The sequence below is a fragment of the Thrips palmi genome, unplaced genomic scaffold (assembly GCF_012932325.1).
Source record: "Thrips palmi isolate BJ-2018 unplaced genomic scaffold, TpBJ-2018v1 HiC_scaffold_12, whole genome shotgun sequence".
Lineage (NCBI taxonomy): Eukaryota > Metazoa > Arthropoda > Insecta > Thysanoptera > Thripidae > Thrips > Thrips palmi.
The window spans coordinates 10970314-10987822 of NW_023144623.1; the positions used below are offsets into that span (position 1 = coordinate 10970314).

At 43.6% G+C, this 17509-nt stretch overlaps 2 protein-coding genes and 1 long non-coding RNA gene across 3 annotated transcripts; 1 reads left to right on the plus strand and 2 right to left on the minus strand.

The window, feature by feature from the left end:
• Nucleotides 1–220: 220 nt before the first annotated feature.
• Nucleotides 221–3463, plus strand: LOC117640133. Its single transcript, XR_004587398.1, has 6 exons — nucleotides 221–1655; nucleotides 1769–2018; nucleotides 2100–2215; nucleotides 2324–2458; nucleotides 2540–2745; nucleotides 2859–3463. It is a non-coding gene; the product is annotated as an uncharacterized LOC117640133 (long non-coding RNA).
• A 290-nt stretch (nucleotides 3464–3753) lies between these two features.
• Nucleotides 3754–11063, minus strand: LOC117640131 (G2/mitotic-specific cyclin-B-like). The gene is made up of 14 exons (XM_034376394.1): nucleotides 10852–11063; nucleotides 9399–9453; nucleotides 9233–9305; nucleotides 8408–8485; nucleotides 8306–8310; nucleotides 8017–8082; nucleotides 6657–6799; nucleotides 6397–6581; nucleotides 6213–6322; nucleotides 5979–6137; nucleotides 5665–5901; nucleotides 5469–5587; nucleotides 5245–5389; nucleotides 3754–5164 (listed from the first exon to the last, which is right to left on the minus strand). The coding sequence occupies exons 2-14, from the start codon at nucleotides 9447–9449 to the stop codon at nucleotides 5054–5056; spliced, it is 1482 nt and encodes a 493-aa protein (XP_034232285.1). The 5' UTR covers nucleotides 9450–9453; nucleotides 10852–11063; the 3' UTR covers nucleotides 3754–5053.
• Nucleotides 11064–15371: 4308 nt separating this feature from the next.
• On the minus strand, nucleotides 15372–17498 carry LOC117640091. Its single transcript, XM_034376325.1, has 2 exons — nucleotides 17211–17498; nucleotides 15372–16998 (listed from the first exon to the last, which is right to left on the minus strand). Exons 1-2 carry the CDS (start codon nucleotides 17358–17360, stop codon nucleotides 16624–16626), a joined length of 525 nt encoding a protein of 174 aa, XP_034232216.1. The 5' UTR covers nucleotides 17361–17498; the 3' UTR covers nucleotides 15372–16623.
• Between the last annotated feature and the right edge of the window lie 11 nt (nucleotides 17499–17509).

The window sequence follows — 17509 nt, forward strand, 5'->3', positions numbered from 1 at the left end:
ATAATAATAATAATAATAATAATAATAATAATAATAATAATAAAATAATAATAATAATAATAATAATAATAATAATAATAATAATAATAATAATAATAATAATAATAATAATAATAATAATAATAATAATAATAATAATAATAATAATAATAATAATAATAATAATAATAATAATAATAATAATAATAATAATAATAATAATAATAATAAAATAATAATAATAATAATAATAATAATAAAATAATGTAAGGAAGTAAAGTACATAAGCAACAATCCCACACTAGTGAGAGACACAGTACACTGATAGGAAATACATACTAATAAGAAATACATGAGCAGCATTATTCAATTATAGTGAGTGAGCCAGTACATACTGGTAAGAGCCTGCCAACATTTTAACTATTTGCTTTACTTAAAGTTCATAAATTCATCAACGCTATAGGGCTCAACATCTATGAGGAATTTCTGGAGGGCTCTCTTAAACCTACTGGGGTCGGAACAATTTTTGATATAGCAGGGGAGATTATTATAGTAAAGACTTCCAGAATGTAGTGGATTATTTTTTGCGAAGTCACCTCTATAGAAATTTAGATGAATGTCATGTTTCCTTCGGGTGTTATGACTATGGACATTACAATTGAGCAGTACATTGCTCTTGTTTGAGAAGAGGTACATAACACATTGAAAAATGTAGATAGCGAATAAAGTCAGGACGTTAAGTCGCCGGAATTGACCCCTGCATGACTGATCAAAGGGGATGTGAGCCAAGATTCGAATGGATTTTTTTTTGTAGACAAAAGATTTTTTTGAGTTCAGTTATGGGAGCATTTCCCCAGATGGATGTACCATAATTAAGATGGGAGTATACTAGAGCAAAGTAGGTTTTATATAGGATTTTATTATCAACGCATTGGGCAAGCTGTTTCATTTGAAAGATGCCTGTTCGGATCTTTTTGGCAGTTTCAGTAATGTGGGTTTTCCAGTTAAGAGTTTTGTCTACATGTATGCCAAGGAATTTAGTGGTTTGATTTTCTGTGATGCTGATATTATTAATGTTTAGAGTTTTATCATCGGACTGGGTGGAGTTTTTTAGGGAAAAGAACAGGATGTTGGTTTTTTGTATGTTAACAACGAGATTTAAGCTGGCTAGGTAGTTGATAATGAGTTCAGTGAGATGCTCGGTGGATAATAATAATATCTTTATTCATCTTAATGAGATGTGGTCACAGACAGAAACAATTTACACAATTTATACAGGATCACTAGCAAGGAACTCTTTAATGGAGTACAATTCTTTGTCTATCAGGTATTTTTTTTATCATTTTTACTAGTTCTTTACCCATTTTGCTTATTGGCTTCGCCCAACGAAAAGAAAAGAAATTAAATAAAATAAAATGGCGGAGCCATAAGGAGTCAGAGCCACGGTCACTGGAAATTGTATCTCACACAGATTTAAGTCAAATGCATGCTCAAAGGGCTTCCTTACTAGAAATTGTGCAGAGAAGCACACAAAGTAAAAAGCAACGCGAAGCATTTCAGAGAGTCAGCGAAGCAGTTGCAGTTGGAGGTGAAGTAGAGGGATGCAAGCAGCATGAACACAGCAGATCACTCCAGAACAGACACCGTCAGCACCAGCAGCTGAAACAATTGCCCAGGTATGTTTGTCACTAAATAATAAAATTCTTGCTTTTAACATGCTGTTAAATTGGTCTTGAGTATATTTTGGAATAGAATTGTATTTTAAAACTAAAAATCTCTTTGATTGCAGACGTTTCATGTGGTGTGTTGGTGGTCAAGTGCTCAACAATGAAATTGAAGGAAAATTGGGTTGTATTGTGCGTCAACATTCCCTATGAAGTGCATTGAACAAGCAACTATAATCGAGGGCATTATGGAAACATCTCACAGAACTTTCCTGTGGCAGAAACATGATGAAGTGTTGCTGCACCATATAATTCCAAAATTTAAATCTGAAGTGGAAAGTGAGTGAATCCGACCAGCATGGCTCCTCAAATTCGGTATGATGAAGTGCTTGGTTTCTTTCAATACATCTCATAATAACTTTGAGCTTTCAACTTGTGACTTTTACTTGTTTTCAGTTCAATGTAGTTTGTGGAAAAGAGTTCAGTCTTTAAAGAGCTTGTCCTCATATGGGAAGGAGGCAAACATTTTTGAGCTTTCATCAAAATGTTTAAGGCAGGACCTATCTTTCAAGGTAATGTGTTATTCTCTGTCAAATAGATCTCATATTTTACATTTGAATAACTGGCTTGTGTTTGAGTGTGTGTGTCTGTGTTTGCTTACCTACTTTTTTTGTTTGCAGATAACTTTACCCAGGAGAGCTCATATTCCGACCACATTGTGAAATAGGCAGTGAAGTGGGAACGGATGTAGCCATGCAGTGCTGAGAAGTCACATTCTCTTTATTAGAACCACTTGAGCATCTTCTAGTATAAAGGTTTGTCAAAAATATCAAATCATTCAATTTTTTCAATGTCCAATTAAAAGTTTAACCTGACATCTATTGTATCTCACACAGATTTAAGTCAAATGCATGCTCAAAGGGCTTGCCTTACTAGAAATTGTGCAGAAAAGCACACAAAGTAAAAAGCAACGCAAAGCATTTCAGAGAGTCAGCGAAGCAGTTGCAGTTGGAGGTGAAGTAGAGGGATGCAAGCAGCATGAACACAGCAGATCACTCCAGAACAGACACCGTCAGCACCAGCAGCTGAAACAATTGCCCAGGTATGTTTGTCACTAAATAATAAAATTCTTGCTTTTAACATGCTGTTAAATTGGTCTTGAGTATATTTTGGAATAGAATTGTATTTTAAAACTAAAAATCTCTTTGACTGCAGGTGTCTTATGCTGATGTGTTGGCGGTCAAGTGCTCAACAATGAAATTGAAGGAAAGTTGGGTTGTATCGTGCGTCAACATTCCTTATGAAGTGCATTGAACAAGCATCTACAGCATCAGCGGCAGAAGCATGTGCTTTATACCATCAGCAGAAAGAAACATTTGCAGCAAGCATGATAGGCAGCCCACCGGACAGGCGTGTGTTGCGGGAATGCCTACCTCCTGCTTTGAAGGGGCTTTACTCCACTTCCCACCCAACCGCCAAGCATTTCCTGAAGAATGCAGTCTTTTTTCTTCTGTGAACTACAGTGAAATTTTGCCCCAAATCGTGGCTAGTGTTTTCTCTACCATAGTTAATATTCTCTGTTAAGTGCAGTTTATATTCCTTGTAATTACAAACAAAATTTCTACTAACTGTAGTAAAATTTGTCTACAGACCACAGACAAGATTTTCTGTACGTCACAGAGTAACTATTCTGTGCCCTGCCAAGAAAACCTGACAAACTTTTCTGCGATTATGAACTAAATTTTCTGTAAATGTGAACAATGTATTCTGTTAATTTGTACATATTTTTGTATTGACATTAATGAAATGTCTATATTGCAGTAAATATTTGTCTATTATTACTGACTTTCCTAGCCTAATATTCTCCATATAGGCCGAATAAATTTTTCTGCAAGTTACCGTTAAATTTTACTGTATCACAGTAACGCTCTAAAATCAGTAAGCTGCAGAGTAAAAATACTATAATATAGGGAAAAAAGTCAGTGGACGGCGGAGAGTGCGTTCCGCTAATTTTTGTTGGGAGTGTAGATAACAAAGGAAGCGCCCATGAGGCCAGGGCTTCACTGCGTGGGGGAGACTTGGCCCAGGGAGCTGACATGAGAGAAGATAATAAAGGCTTTTAACTATTGTGAGTTTAATAAAATTATATACACATAAAAGACTTTTTGTATATAAAATATATGCTGAAAAAGCACAACACTACTATACAAAACAGTGATAAAAAAATATTGAAACAATAAATAAAAATCCCTTATTAGCTTCGCTCTTGTTAAAAGTGACATAAATACACATAAGTGACACACAATATACTTAATCCTTAGGCAAATTTGTTAAACAATATCTCAAGTTCAACACATTCTTGACTAATTTAAAACCCCATATTGACAACTGAACATAAATGGAGACAAACTACAGTACTTCGAGCCAGATTTGTTAAAAATGTTACAGAAGCCACAACATTGAACAGAGTTCATCCACACATTCTAGACTAACTTTAAAAATGTAATACAGCTACAAGATACACCGTATTGATGTTCAATTTAAATATTTCAGAGCCCAAAATGGTATATCGACACATTTCAAAATCAAAATCATAATACAAACAAAACATTCATAGACAACACTCAACAGAACACAACACATTCAAAACACACTGTAGATAGTTAATTCCACTATTTGGCTGGCTTGGACATAGGAGTCTGACTAATGGAGAACTTTCATTTGCCGCTTACAACCAGGTTGGCACATAGAACTAGATAAATTATCACAAGAAGGTGATGGAGCCCTTCAAAAGAGAAACCCTAATCTTCTATGGAAAATTGACAGAGCAAAGGAGGCTGAATTCAGACTAGACTTATGGCTTTTAAAATCATACAACAAACAAACCATTCATTGAGACTATGGATTGCTAATGCAACTTTTTGACTGGCTTCTGACTAATGGATTTAACTTGCCGCTTACACTCAATTTTTACAGTAGAGACAGTTGAGGCAAATCTTAATAAATTGAGAGTTTCATTCTGACATCTCTTACAAACCTACATATTGATAGCTGACAATGTTCACTGATTGAAATCTTACCATGCAGAAAAATATTAATATGAAGTACAGTTATAAGTCCAGAATCAGTTGATAAGTTCAGTATAGATAGACACTGCACGAAACAGGCAACGCATTACTGTCAATGTGATTAAAAAGCATTACAAAAAACCATGGAGCACTGAAGTGGAACATTCGGTTACCATCACTACACTAAAACTTAATGAAACATATCATTTATCACTTAAAAACCTCAGTCTTGCTTGAGATCTTGAAGAACATGCATGTCTTTGTGCAGAGCACAATTATAATAAAATTTATCACACAGTTCGGACATGAACATAACATGCAAATGAGGATGAGTCAATTGAGTTAAGGGAATGGACTCTTGCCCTCTGAAAGACGGATCACGCACTCTGAAGTTAACTCTTGTCGTAAAGCAACCTCCTTCATTTTAGAATTTGAATATTTCTTTTTAACAGCCTGAAAGAAAAAGAAAATTTTAACATCAGAGGTAAGATTATAGGCCCAAAGTTAGCTCCAAGATTCGTGAGGCTACTCACTTCATATTTCCAGGTTGAGGATTGCACAATCACAGCAGCCAAAGCCTTTGCACATTCTTCCACCTCTGGCAACTTGTATGAGGAGTGGTGTACCATCTTGGCATCCCAATTCTGCGGGCCAGTCTTTTCGTTCAACTCAAGAATGCTGCAATGCAAGGAGAAAAAGTAGTAGTAGAAGTCGCAAGGCAAAGAAAGAAAAGGCAGCAAATTTTCAAAAATCCTACCACAGAGAAATGTAGAGGGCAGCAGCAGCAATAAGAGAGGGCGGAACGTGGCAGAGAGAATACTCCATCAAGGCAAGTTCAAGGAAGAACTTGGAAAAGTAGTGATGAATGGTCTTGACCTGCAGCAGAGAAGCAATGTGATTCGCAAGGTTTGCTTCAAGGTAAAACAATCAATATTATCATGAAAGATGTATACCTTCAAAACTTTGCTAAACCGGCGAAGGCAGTTAAGAGATATTGGATAACAAAATAATTTGGAATCCAAATTCTTAACAATCTGATCCTCCATGGAAAGAAGTAGTTCCTCGTTGTATTTGGTTGCAGAAAGAAAGGCATCAGTGGGTGGCCTATCCTCTTCATCATAGTTGCAAGCCACATACATGGCAGCCACTGCAACCAGCCTCAATTCCTCTTTCCCAACAGTTGGGACGGCCTAAAATTCAAAAAAAGAAGTTGAAAATTGGGTGAAACAGGACAGGAATAATGGACAATTAATTGTGTAAAACTCACCTGAAGATACCTATCAAGTATTTGGACAGCAAAGTAAAGTGTCTCTGGTAACAAGCGTAATGTCAATTGGACATCTACAAGCCAATCAACCAATTCTGCTCGCATCCTAGGTGAAATATAGGATTCATGCAAGAAGCCTTTTTTGATAGGATACTTCTCCTACAGACACAGGAAAAAAATGTAAGTGACATATCTAAGAGCAAGAAAAATATACAAAGAAGGGGAAAAAGTTACCTCTCGGGAGCACAGCAGGTCTAAGTAGTCGGCAACAACCAATGGGTTGTTTTCATCTGCTTTGTCAACATCCTCAACGAAATCTTCAGGCTGCACTGCAGCATCTTCCTCTGCAAACAGAATCCAGGTAATGACAGTCTAACAGGCACTTACTCCAGGCAAAAACAAGCTTGTGGCCGCTTACCTTTGACAGACGGTTGAGTTTGAGGGGCAGGCAGTACAACCGATGCCACTGAGGTGTTACTGACTGTGCGCTTGACTCTTGCTGCTATGTTAGGACTGGGCAGCGGTCTCACTAAATCTTTGGGAGGCTTTACATTTATACAACTACCAGTTGAGTAGGATCTCTGAATAGGTTTGACAAATTCCCTACACAAACAGGACATCAAGGGAAATTAATTTTATAAGCACGAGAAGTGACTTGAGTATGAAATTGACACTTACTTTTGACCTGGGAGGGCACCAGGCTCCAAAGTAGCCACAGAATTGGAGCACCCAACAACATTATTACCGATTTCCCCCAAAGCCGAGCGCTTGACACCAAGGGTAGTTGTTGACGTGATGAGGTTTTCGGACTGACCGTTCACCTGAGACCATCAAAAACACAAAGTGAAATAGGTTGAACCCGACCGAATGACAGAAGCAACTGGCCTAATTGTCACTGACTCCATTGTTGACAAATCAGCTGAGCATACTAGTGACTCAGGCATCATGCCGGGACAGTGGAAAATAGACAAATTGGGGATGGCATCCAAATGATTTTTCCCTTTGAAACAGAAGATAATGTTAAGGAAAACGCCAAGCGAGCGAAAAAATGGAACAAGAGGAAAATGAAGATGACGTGAGGCGGTGCGGACAGCAAGGTAAAGTGTCTCTTGTAACAAGCCGAATTCCGATTGGACATATACAAGCCAATCAACAATTACTCACATCAGATTGTGCGGAATCCTCCGCATTCGTTTTCTCGGTTAACCGAAAAACATTTTAAACTCAAAATAAACTGATGCAAACAAAGTGACTACCTGGTAATCTTTTGGTAAAGAGGCAAGTTTCATAGTATCTAATGGCATGTTAACGTTGAACAATGTTTGTGCTGCTTCTATGATAACATCACTCTTGCCGCCATTTGATGCCTTGTGGACAAAGTATAGTGAGGATTTTTCAATGGGAGCCCTACTTTTGTCTACAAACACAAAAAAGTTTGGAAAAAAGGCAAAAAATTAACTGTTTTGGAATGTAAAAATTTGAAAATTTGTATCTTAGGACAAAAGTTGAATTTGAAAATTCAGTCTCTAAATTCTCCTCTATACATCTTTAGGATAACCCAAAAAGTTTTTCAAGACTTTCCGTCCCAATGAAAGACGAAGGAAGATTTTTCCCCAAGGGAAAATAATTTAGTAAATACCCCTGCATGATCTGTAAACTGAATCAACTCCCATCACTCTTCACGCGCGGACGGCGCAACCCCAATGAGCCCCCTTAAGGGCGCCCCTATGGGGCCTGCAGGCCCTCATCGGATGGGGGTAGTCTCGCAGTGTGGCACGTCCCACGCGACGCGCACGGCAGCACGCGTGCACACCCCGACTCGCCCGCCCGAGGGCACTGTGTATCGAACCTGAACCACCGACGAGAACTGTGAATTATAGTGACAAGTAACTTTACTCCGTGTTACGTCGTTCCTTGCGTCAATTGCCTTTCCCAAACCTAACATCCACTGCGATACCTTTCTAGCGCCAAGAGAACCCTGGGCAGGATAGGTCTGAGACACCGTCCACAACAGTACACTAGTACACTAGTAACTCACCCCTTCCTGCCGCAGCGGCGGCGGCTGGGGCTGGTGGGGCTGCTGGGGCGGCGGGGGCTGCCTGTCCTGTAACACAAAACACACAAGGCTAAGTCTAGTTCTGCGTGCGAGACGGCGGCGTGGCAGCTGTCAATGCCAAGGAGCGATGAGCCAAACGACGTCCACCGCGCGCACTGCTGCGGCCAGCAACGCGAGGCGAGGCGCTCTTGCTGTCTCTCCTCTTCCTGCCCCTCCTCTTCCTGCCTGTCCTCTCCCTGCCTCCCGCCCTGCCCCAGCTCTCCCAGCTTACCTTGCCTGCGAACAAAGGGGAAAACCATAATTAGAGGTCGCTTTAGAAACAAAATATTGAAGCCAAATGCATTGCTGAACGTTAAGAAGAAAGTTTGCTTACCCCGCCCGCCGAACTGCTTCATATGTTTTTCGTAGACCTCCGCCGCCACGGGTTTTTTTTTAATTTCATGGCGTGTACCTGAAAAACGAGTTAGACATTAAAAAAACGTTAACGCTAACGTGAAAGCAGACGATACTTATGGGGATGTTTATTGAAATGTATGAATGTGACATTTTGTCAATTTCTTTCAAAGAGTAAACACTCGGAACCCTTTTTTTGACAAATTTCTCACGCATGGTAATTCATGAAAATGTCAATTTTAGTATAACTTTTGAATATCCTAACGTGCCATTGTTTTGTGTTAAACATGTTCGCAATGACGGTGGGACACTCATATGTCCGATACCACTTGTGTTGGGTATCATTTTCGTTGTTTCAACGCGAGGATGCACAATTTGGTGGCTAATCACATAAATACTCAATACCCGTAAAAGTTGTGTTCGGTACTAGGGCAAGGCGCCTTGCGGCACGCGGCGTGTCAGCCTCATCTCCAAGCGGGGCCGGCCGGCCGGCGCGCCACCCGAACCCGACCTCAAGATAAGCAAGAGTGGCGCACACTGCCGACTGCCGACGCGCCGCTTCTCGAGAGGGACTGGGGTTCGGGGGGCGCTGCACTATGCGTTCTACGCACTCAAGGCTCAAAAGCGTGTGTGTGTAGACTGTTGCGGGGTGTGGCGGGGCGCGGCGGGACGTGGCGTCTCGGCAAGGGAATGGGCGAGGGGGGCAGCTACGCGATGCGTGCTAGCAGCGTCTCGTAACGACGCGCAACGCGAGGGACGCACTTCATGAGTACTAGAGAGCTGGGTGTCGAAGGTCGATACTCACTCTTTTTGTGGTCCATCATAGCTCGATCTGTTTTGAACTTTCTATCTTCACAATTCAAACACACCCACATGAGCTGCAACAGAAAAAACAGTCCACCGTCAAGCAAAGGCCGCAGTGGCCATTCAGTTTAACGCGGCGGAGACGGGAACTGGACATTTTCACCCACGGGGCCGGCGGTGGCGGTGGCGGTGGCGGTGGCGGTGGCGGCAGCATCCATGGCACTGCAACAGAATTCATTTCATTTAGCCTCACACCAAAGGAAGTAGCAGGGCAGCAGGGGCAGGCCGGCCGGCCCACGCCCACGCAGCGTGCGAACTTGGCCCAGCGGCGGCGACCTGGCGACCTGGCGCGTTTGGCGACGCAAGGTAACTGGGATGCCCGCTCCCGAGGCGGGTTGTCCGGCTGTCCACCTGCCAGCCTGTCTGTCTGCCAAGTGGCCAAGGGCAAAATGTGCTATGACAGAGTCCCCACGTGGCCCCAACCCGAGCCCGATGCGGGCGTGCCGTGGCGTGCCGTGCATCGCACACGTCATCCTGAGCTCATTAGGTCACTTAAAGTCCTTGGCCGCGCTAGGCTGGTACCGCAAAGCTTCACTCACCGCACTTCTCTGCTCGCTTTGGCCGGCCGGTCGCAGACTGACGAGAGGCTGGCGTGGCGGCCCGTCTGTCTGTGCGTCTGCAGTGGCGGATTCAGGGCCGTCCATGGCTCGTCACCGCTGTCAGCCAGCGGGTGCCTTGAACACCCCTCCCCCTTCCCCTCGCCTGCAGCGGCTGCTGCCGGCACTGCCGGCCGGCCGCCGGCGTGGCTGTGCCTGGTGCCTCGCCCGGCGAAACGCGTCTGTCTGTCCGTCGTTTGACGTATCGGATCGCCGGCCCAGTGTCTACCCACCCCACCTCACCCCACTTTTCTTAACGGACGCACAGGTCCGCCCGTTACGTGCCTCTAACAAATAGCACATTTTGCCCTTACGCTTGGTTCGAGTCCCATTAGGCGACTCTGGAGCTCAAAACGCGTCCGGGAATTTGACCGCCTCCACCGGTCTTCTGGCCCAGGTGCGTTCGCCATGGAGACACCTGTCTCGCCGAACGGGGCTTTCTGGCGCTGCAAATCACGACCTTTAATTGCTTTGGCATAATTATGGCCGGCATCGCTCTCCGCGGTCGGTGAGGGGGATGTTTGGACACACTCCACGGAGCCATTGCCTCATAACCGAACGACTCCGCTCCTCGCACCCCTTCGGTACGCCGGGTACGCCCCGTGAGTGCGAGAGAGACAGCGACAGGCGCCCGCACCTGTTGCAGTGCTGTGCCCAGCCCGCATGGCCGCGCCGTCGCGCCACTCCTTGCGGTATCGGTAACATCGCGACTGCAGTGGACGGCCGTTCGAACCGAGAACGCGCATACATCGTCGGCCACCTCGGCCCGACTGCTCCAGTTGACCGGCTGGCCAGGCAGGCCATGGCTGCGGCCGACAGCCCACGGCACACCGCGCGGCGCTACGCGGCGCGGCTGCTTGTTGTGAAACCGAAAATGACAGCCAGAGAGCCGCGGCCCGTATCCACGGCCACGGCCTCCTGGGCCTCCTGGGGTCGCCGTAATCACCAGGGCAGAAACACTTACAGTGGCCAGCAGGGAAGCAGACGACGTGGAGTCGAAGGGGTTGTCCGTCAAGGAGCGCAGGGCAGCAAGCAGGACGCCGGCACGGTGATGCTGGGGCTGTCAGGCTGTGAGACGCGACTGAACGACTGAACCATAGAGTAGACTGAACTGCAGTGAGTGGCGGTCGGATGGGATGCGTGGCTGTGCTCTGCGTTGCGTGCCGTCGACACCGCCGTCCGCCGTCCGCCGGCACCGCCAGGGCGCCGAGAGCGGAACCGGGCTGCGTGCGGGGCGCGCCACGTCCTAGTCCCTCCTTGCCGCACGGCAGGCCGAGGCAGGCCGAGGCAGGCCCGGCCCGGCAGCGCGACGGAGACGCGCGGCGTCGTCTCGGACGTGGCCGTCGATCAACCAAAGGGTGGGGGCCGGTAGGCCGGGCGGAGGGGAGGGGTGCTCTCGTCGCCCTCTCCTCTCCCGGCGTCGACGCGGCTCGCCACGGCGCGGCCGCGTCGTCTGCTGCAGCGTGGCTGCAGGGGCGCGTCGGCAGCATCCGCGTCCTAGGCTTGGGTGTCAACCCGTGGGGCAGGGGGGGGGGGGCAACCTGAGGGCCAGGGGGCTGGATGGTCGGTAGCGGGCATCGGAGGGAAAAGTCGCGATTATGCGGGATAAAAGGCAAATGTCCTCTAGCGGGCAGGCGGTGGTGTGGCCTACCTCTTGGGCGCTACACCGGCAGACCAGCTACTCTGGGTAAAAATTCGTGAAGTGTGCACGCTCCAAAACGCGACTGCGGCGGATCCATTTCCGAGATAGTAGGGACTTTGGTAGAGAACTCCGGATTTGTGCCGGCTTTGTTTATATGCTGGTCTGCTTCACTCGTGCAAATTTTTTCAGAGTGTCAGAGACATGTCTAAAATCCTGATCAAAATTCGCGCACCTCTAAAAGCTGAAATTCTGAAAACTTATGCTAAAATTGATGGTCTGAGTTCTGCAGAATGTCAGAATAAGTTTTCAGCTTTCAGAGGTGTGCGAATTTTGATCAGGTTTTCACGAGTTACACGAGTGTTATTTCAGTTGAACCAATAAAGTGTGCAAATCTCGCATAGTGATGGCAGGCGACGAGAAAGTAATTGAGAGGGCTGGACAGCACAAGCCGCCGTCTCTTGTGCGGATGTGTGCAGGAGAGTGAAAAGGAAAATGGAAGCATGGCAGGAGCCATTTTGTTGGTGTAGCGCCCTAGGGGTAGGCCATGGCCATACCACCGGCTGCCCGCTAGAGGACATTTCCCTTTTTTCCCGCATAATCGCGACTTTTCCCTCCGATGCCCGCTACCGACCATCTCCCCAACCCGTCACGGGTTCCTGTACAGTGCACGTGCACAGGACACGTTCAGCGCGCGAAACGAGGCGGACTTTGGAATCCTCGCACGCCTTGACATTGCGCCATGCTGGGTGCTGGTACTTCCCTGTAGGGCCTAGCAGGCCGCAGCGCACTCCTTGACGGACAACCCCTTCGACTCCAACAACACCAGGTGAGCACGCTGCCGACGCCTCGCTGCGCCTCGCCGCGCCTCGCCGCGCCTCGCCCTGACCTGTCCCGACCGCGGAATGCATAATGGGGCGGCCGATTAGCGAGTCGTTTGATTAGTGCTTCGCCTGAAACTATCCGCCTCGCCGGCCGGCCGGTGCTTGGAGTAATACTGTGGAACCTCCACCCAAAATAGAGTCTAGAGCCATTGAGGAGTACAAACAATTTAGAGCCAAGTACTTAGCTCAACAATAGTCATGGTTACTTATAAAAAATTGTTTCTTAATTTCTTTGTCTTATGCCTTGCATATTTTAATGTTTTTTTTAAATGAACTCATCACACCTTTACAATCTATGAATTATGTCTGTCTATTTTTTTTTTCATTTTTGTAGAGGCAATTTTATTTGTGATCCCTTTGTTGACTGCTGGGGGTGAGCTCGATCAATCCACGGATATTCTGATCCAAATATTTATCTTTAATTTAAGAACATAAGTATAATTTTTATTATTTATTTGCCTTATCTGATCCAACAAAATCCCATGCAATTGGTATTAATCAGAATTAATTCAAATTTATTGTTGTTTTTTTTATTCATCTATATTATCTCAAAGTTATTGAAACTGGTGGAAAGCCGTGGCTGTCGCTGCCGGAGGGCAGAAGTAATGTTGATTTGTGTTCTGGTGTTTTGGGGTCGCACGCTGGTAGGCTAATTCTTATGGTATGGGTGGCTGCTGCGGGGCTATACAATGAATGAGAAGTTTCGTGTGCGTGAATTTATTGCGGTTTGAGTGGAGTGGGTAGCAAGCAGACGAACAGCACACGTTCATGGATCAATCAGCCTGCCACTGAAGATATATGTTACGAAACTTCCCATCCATGCTATAGCTTCGCAGCAGCCACTGCACTGCACTCAATTTCTCGCAAACCCTGAGAACTAGCCTACCAGCGTGCGACCCCAAACCGCCAGAACACAAATCAACATAACTTCTGTCTTGTGGCAGCGACAGTCGCGGCTTTCCACCAGTTTCAATAACTTCGAGATAATATAGATAAAAGAACAAAAAATACAATAAGTTTGAATCATTCTGATTAATACCAATTGCATTCGATTTTGTTGGATCAGATAATGCAAATAAATAATAAAATTTCTATTTCTGTTCTAAAATTAAAGAGAAATATTTGGATCAGAATATCCGTGGATTGATTGAGCCACCCCCGACTGCTGTTCAAGTCATTTTTTAAGATTTAGTCATTATTGATTTAGTCATTAGTGATTTAGTCATTTGTGATTTGTTATAATTTTAATTTGTTCCTGGCTGACTGCCAGGTGAAAATCCCAATCCCTCCTGAGCTTGAAACCTGCCGTAAAACGAAGCAATTGGACTTTATTTTACTTGTGATATTGTGATAAGATTCTTTAATATTACGTTAATTTTAGGTGTACATAGGGAGAGACTATATTATTATTTTATTTCACAGTATTTTTAAGCATTATCATGGGGGTATGATTCATTTGTAAAAGTATTTGCATTGCATCACTTTATTGTTCCTTTGTTCCATTACTTTACCAAGTTCAAAATGTCTAAAATTTGTTTGTTTCCTTATACTTGATAGAACAGGTGGAAAAAATTTCCCTCCTCCTCCTGAGAAACCCAGGGTTACAGGGTTACTACATTGTAGCTAGACGTGCCGACATGCCTGCTTCTACAGTGGATCGAACAATGGGGATGAAAAAATGCCAGTATTGTTGGTGAAAGGCCCCTTAAAATTTCTGTGTATTTTTGTTTCCAGCACCTGGCTGAGAATGCCTAGTTCGAAAGAGGAATTTCAGACTGCTTTGAAAGAAATTGCATAGTGTGACAGGCGCAATAAGTTTTATTTCGAGTTGAGTGACGACACTGGGGTCCGGAATGAAGCGGTCAAAATTTAGTTTCCGAATCTGCATGATGTTACTCTAATATTTGAATTCAGAGGGTCGGTACGAGCCTGCTTTGTGCCTACACTCGCAGGGGACGACACGACGCCACCATGCGGTGGGGCTACGAAGCTGTCCCGTGATCGGGGTGTTGTTTATGGTATTTGTGACCATGGCTGTGACAAAAGTCAGGCTTATTCACTAAGTTATTTATTTGAAATATGACGAAGTATGTTATCGCCGGTCTTGACAATACCACATTTACAAAAAATACTGTTGCCTCGATCGAATAATTGCTTGACAATTCGTACGTGAAGTAGGGTTATTTTCGTCTGCTCGGGGCCCGCTGCCAAACTTCACACACAATCATTTTGTTCTTACGTTTCCACAAATTAGCAAAATAAACAACTCAAATGTGACTAGAGAATGGCTAAATAATTGTCAGAAAAGAGGCAAAAAAAATTCTGCAGCTCAAAACGTCTCAAGTTTTTTCAAACATCTCAATTCTTAGTGTGTCTTAATGTTTAGTAGGTTGGCTACAGAGCTTCTTAGCCCCGCCGCATGGTGGCGCCACGGGTACCCCAACTTACACTCATTAGGCCGACCGTGACGTCACTCGGCTCCTAAATTCTTTCAGGTGCCCTACCGTACGACGACGACCTCCCTCACAGGGCTGTTCAGCTTGGAGCAGCTTCCTGTCACCATACCAACAGTCCAAGTCGAAAGTAACTATGCCTTGGCGAGCACTTGCACAGGCTCCTTTCTTGGTTGTCGTTTATTTGTGTGTCGAACTGGTAACTGATACCATTTCTTGACATGTCAACGAAATGTCTTTACGATTGTAATCATTGCGGTTGGGATCGAGGAAAGGAACGCAACTGCTCCCTGCTCTCAACTGGATGGACTCAAGGACTTTTACCCGCGAATTTCAAATAAAAGAATCTGTCAGTGTTGTCAGTGTGATCGTGTTATTGGAATTGGGGGAAAACTGAAAACGCCAATTCATTTTTGAAACTAATACCTACTTTTTAATAATCATCGGGGAAGTTACACATAATGGGCACTTTTTCCATCACAATTGTCACAAATAGGTCAGTTCCAAAATTTTTGAGGAGAAGAATTTAATGTTGTTGGATGGATTCTGATGTGAACGGTTTAATCTTACTACAAACAAGCACCACAATCTTAACTTTAAACAAACTGACATCATTTGGTATAGATTCATTATGCTGCAGGATCAATATCCTCAAAAACAGAAAGGTCTAAATCACACTTTGGACTAAACACCAAAACACATAGCTACAACTTTGGGCCCTATTCAAATCATTACAGTAAAGTAATTTCTGAGCCTGAGTAAAGGACCCCTGTTAGTATAGAATTCGTTCAACTAAACCAAAAGTATAATTTGTCTAATAATAAACTGGACTTCTAAACAGAACAATATAATAATCACACAATTTGCACAAGATTTTGTGTTCAAAATATTTTGCATCCAACAGTGATAATGAACAGAGACCATGATATCTCCACAACCGTGAAAATTTCATTGTACTATCAAAATTTGCAGAGTGTTTAGTACATGTGAGCAATGATCAATGATACTAGTATAATGTGCATCATTCTCAACTCTACCTAAAGTCAACAGTCATCACTCCACAATCTTGCAGTTATAGTCTAATTCTAACACCATAAAAAGTTTTAAAAGTAAAATAAACAAAGAAAAGTCAGACTTGCATCCCCAAAAAATTAAAGGAGAAGAGTGGAAAAAGAACAATCATAATTAAAATAAAATGGAAAAGTTTTATCGATAGAGATCTTAAGACCCCTTTTACATGACAGAAAATTATATCACTTCAGCTATGTGACCTGGAAACAAATTGTACACTGAACATAAACATTAAAAGAATGAGATTAACAGTTATGCTTTATTTTGTTTGTTTAAGTCACTACTCACAGCCAGTATGATATGACAGCATTTTGCTATATCACTATCACTGTCGTCTAAATATTAATTAAATTCAACATCCAGAAGGGAAACTTCTATCAATCATACAGTAACACACAATATAAGCCAACTCTAATGCAATATCAACAAAAACAATACTTCACAGCAAATTGGAGAGACTACATAAAAACGACAGCATTTGGGATTTACAATCAGAAATGCAAAGATATGCGTTGCTAGAGGATATTATTTTTTCGAGTTAAATGAGTTGTAAAATAAGCTAAATCTTAAAAAACTCATGTTAACTCAGTGGTAAATCCTAAGATTAAAAACTTCATTAATTTCTGACATGCCATCACATTTAAATGAAAGGCCAGAAATGGAAGAATTGAGTTTTGTGAAGGAACACATTAGTGCATTGCCCCATACCTTAGTTCAGCTTCAAATTGCTCTGGTTTTATTGTGCCATCAATCGCTTCACAATTTGGGTTGAAAACTGAATAGGCACTTGGTTCACCTGGTTTCTTTTTCTTTGTGCGTGTATTAAGCCACATTAGAACCAACAATGACAGAATGAAAAACACAGCACCAAATTCTAGCTGGACAGCTATACCCATTAGTGTCGCCCACAAGAGTGTGTACAAAGCGTATAGGGTGATAGAAAGCCATGGTGGGGATGAGCAGCCTGAGTCGTCTTCATCGTCAGATCCTCCATTTTCAACATTGTCACATCCAAATGTCCCCAGCAAGTGGTGTGTAGAGTCATCTGAATCCACACCTTCTTCCTGATGATAACAGATAGAATATTTTATTAGTTTCCTCTCAATTCAATAACAAAATAGAACACTGACAGGCTCTGTCAGTGGGCCCAGCAGACGATGTGTCCACGTACGGCGTATTCAACAAACAACAATTGAGGCGATAAAATAAACACCGTACGTTATCGAATCAGAGTTAAAAATGCCTAACAGAAAATAATGGTGTGACAAATATTTACCCTACTGTCCTCTGCTCCTCGCCTCTCTGGTGAACTAGGTGGAGTGGTGGAGGGACTAGACGCCGAAGAACCTCCAAACATCATGAAAGACATAGACAAGAAAGCCTCTCTGCGCTTGCGCGCTCTATATTCGTATAGCTTCTTATCCATTATTCATGATTCAAGGAAAAATAAATCTGGCAGTCAGTAGAAGATAAAACCAGGGCGAATGAAATCAAGACGTCAACACGCAAAAAAGACAGCAGACGCAACGACAGCAGACAGTTGGCTGTAAATAAAGGGATTCTGCAAATAGTAGC

Bases quoted from the DNA above. Each gene is read 5' to 3' on its own strand.
- LOC117640131 (XM_034376394.1), bottom strand. From the start codon at position 9,449: ATGGATGCTGCCGCCACCGCCACCGCCACCGCCACCGCCACCGCCGGC. The intron at 6,323-6,396 runs GTAAGCGGCCAC...TTCTGTTTGCAG, and splicing joins AACTCAACCGTCTGTCAAAG to AGGAAGATGCTGCAGTGCAG. The intron at 5,390-5,468 runs GTAGGATTTTTG...CTTGCATTGCAG, and splicing joins GCCCTCTACATTTCTCTGTG to CATTCTTGAGTTGAACGAAA.
- LOC117640091 (XM_034376325.1), bottom strand. From the start codon at position 17,360: ATGGATAAGAAGCTATACGAATATAGAGCGCGCAAGCGCAGAGAGGCT. The intron at 16,999-17,210 runs GTAAATATTTGT...TGTTATCATCAG, and splicing joins GAGGAGCAGAGGACAGTAGG to GAAGAAGGTGTGGATTCAGA.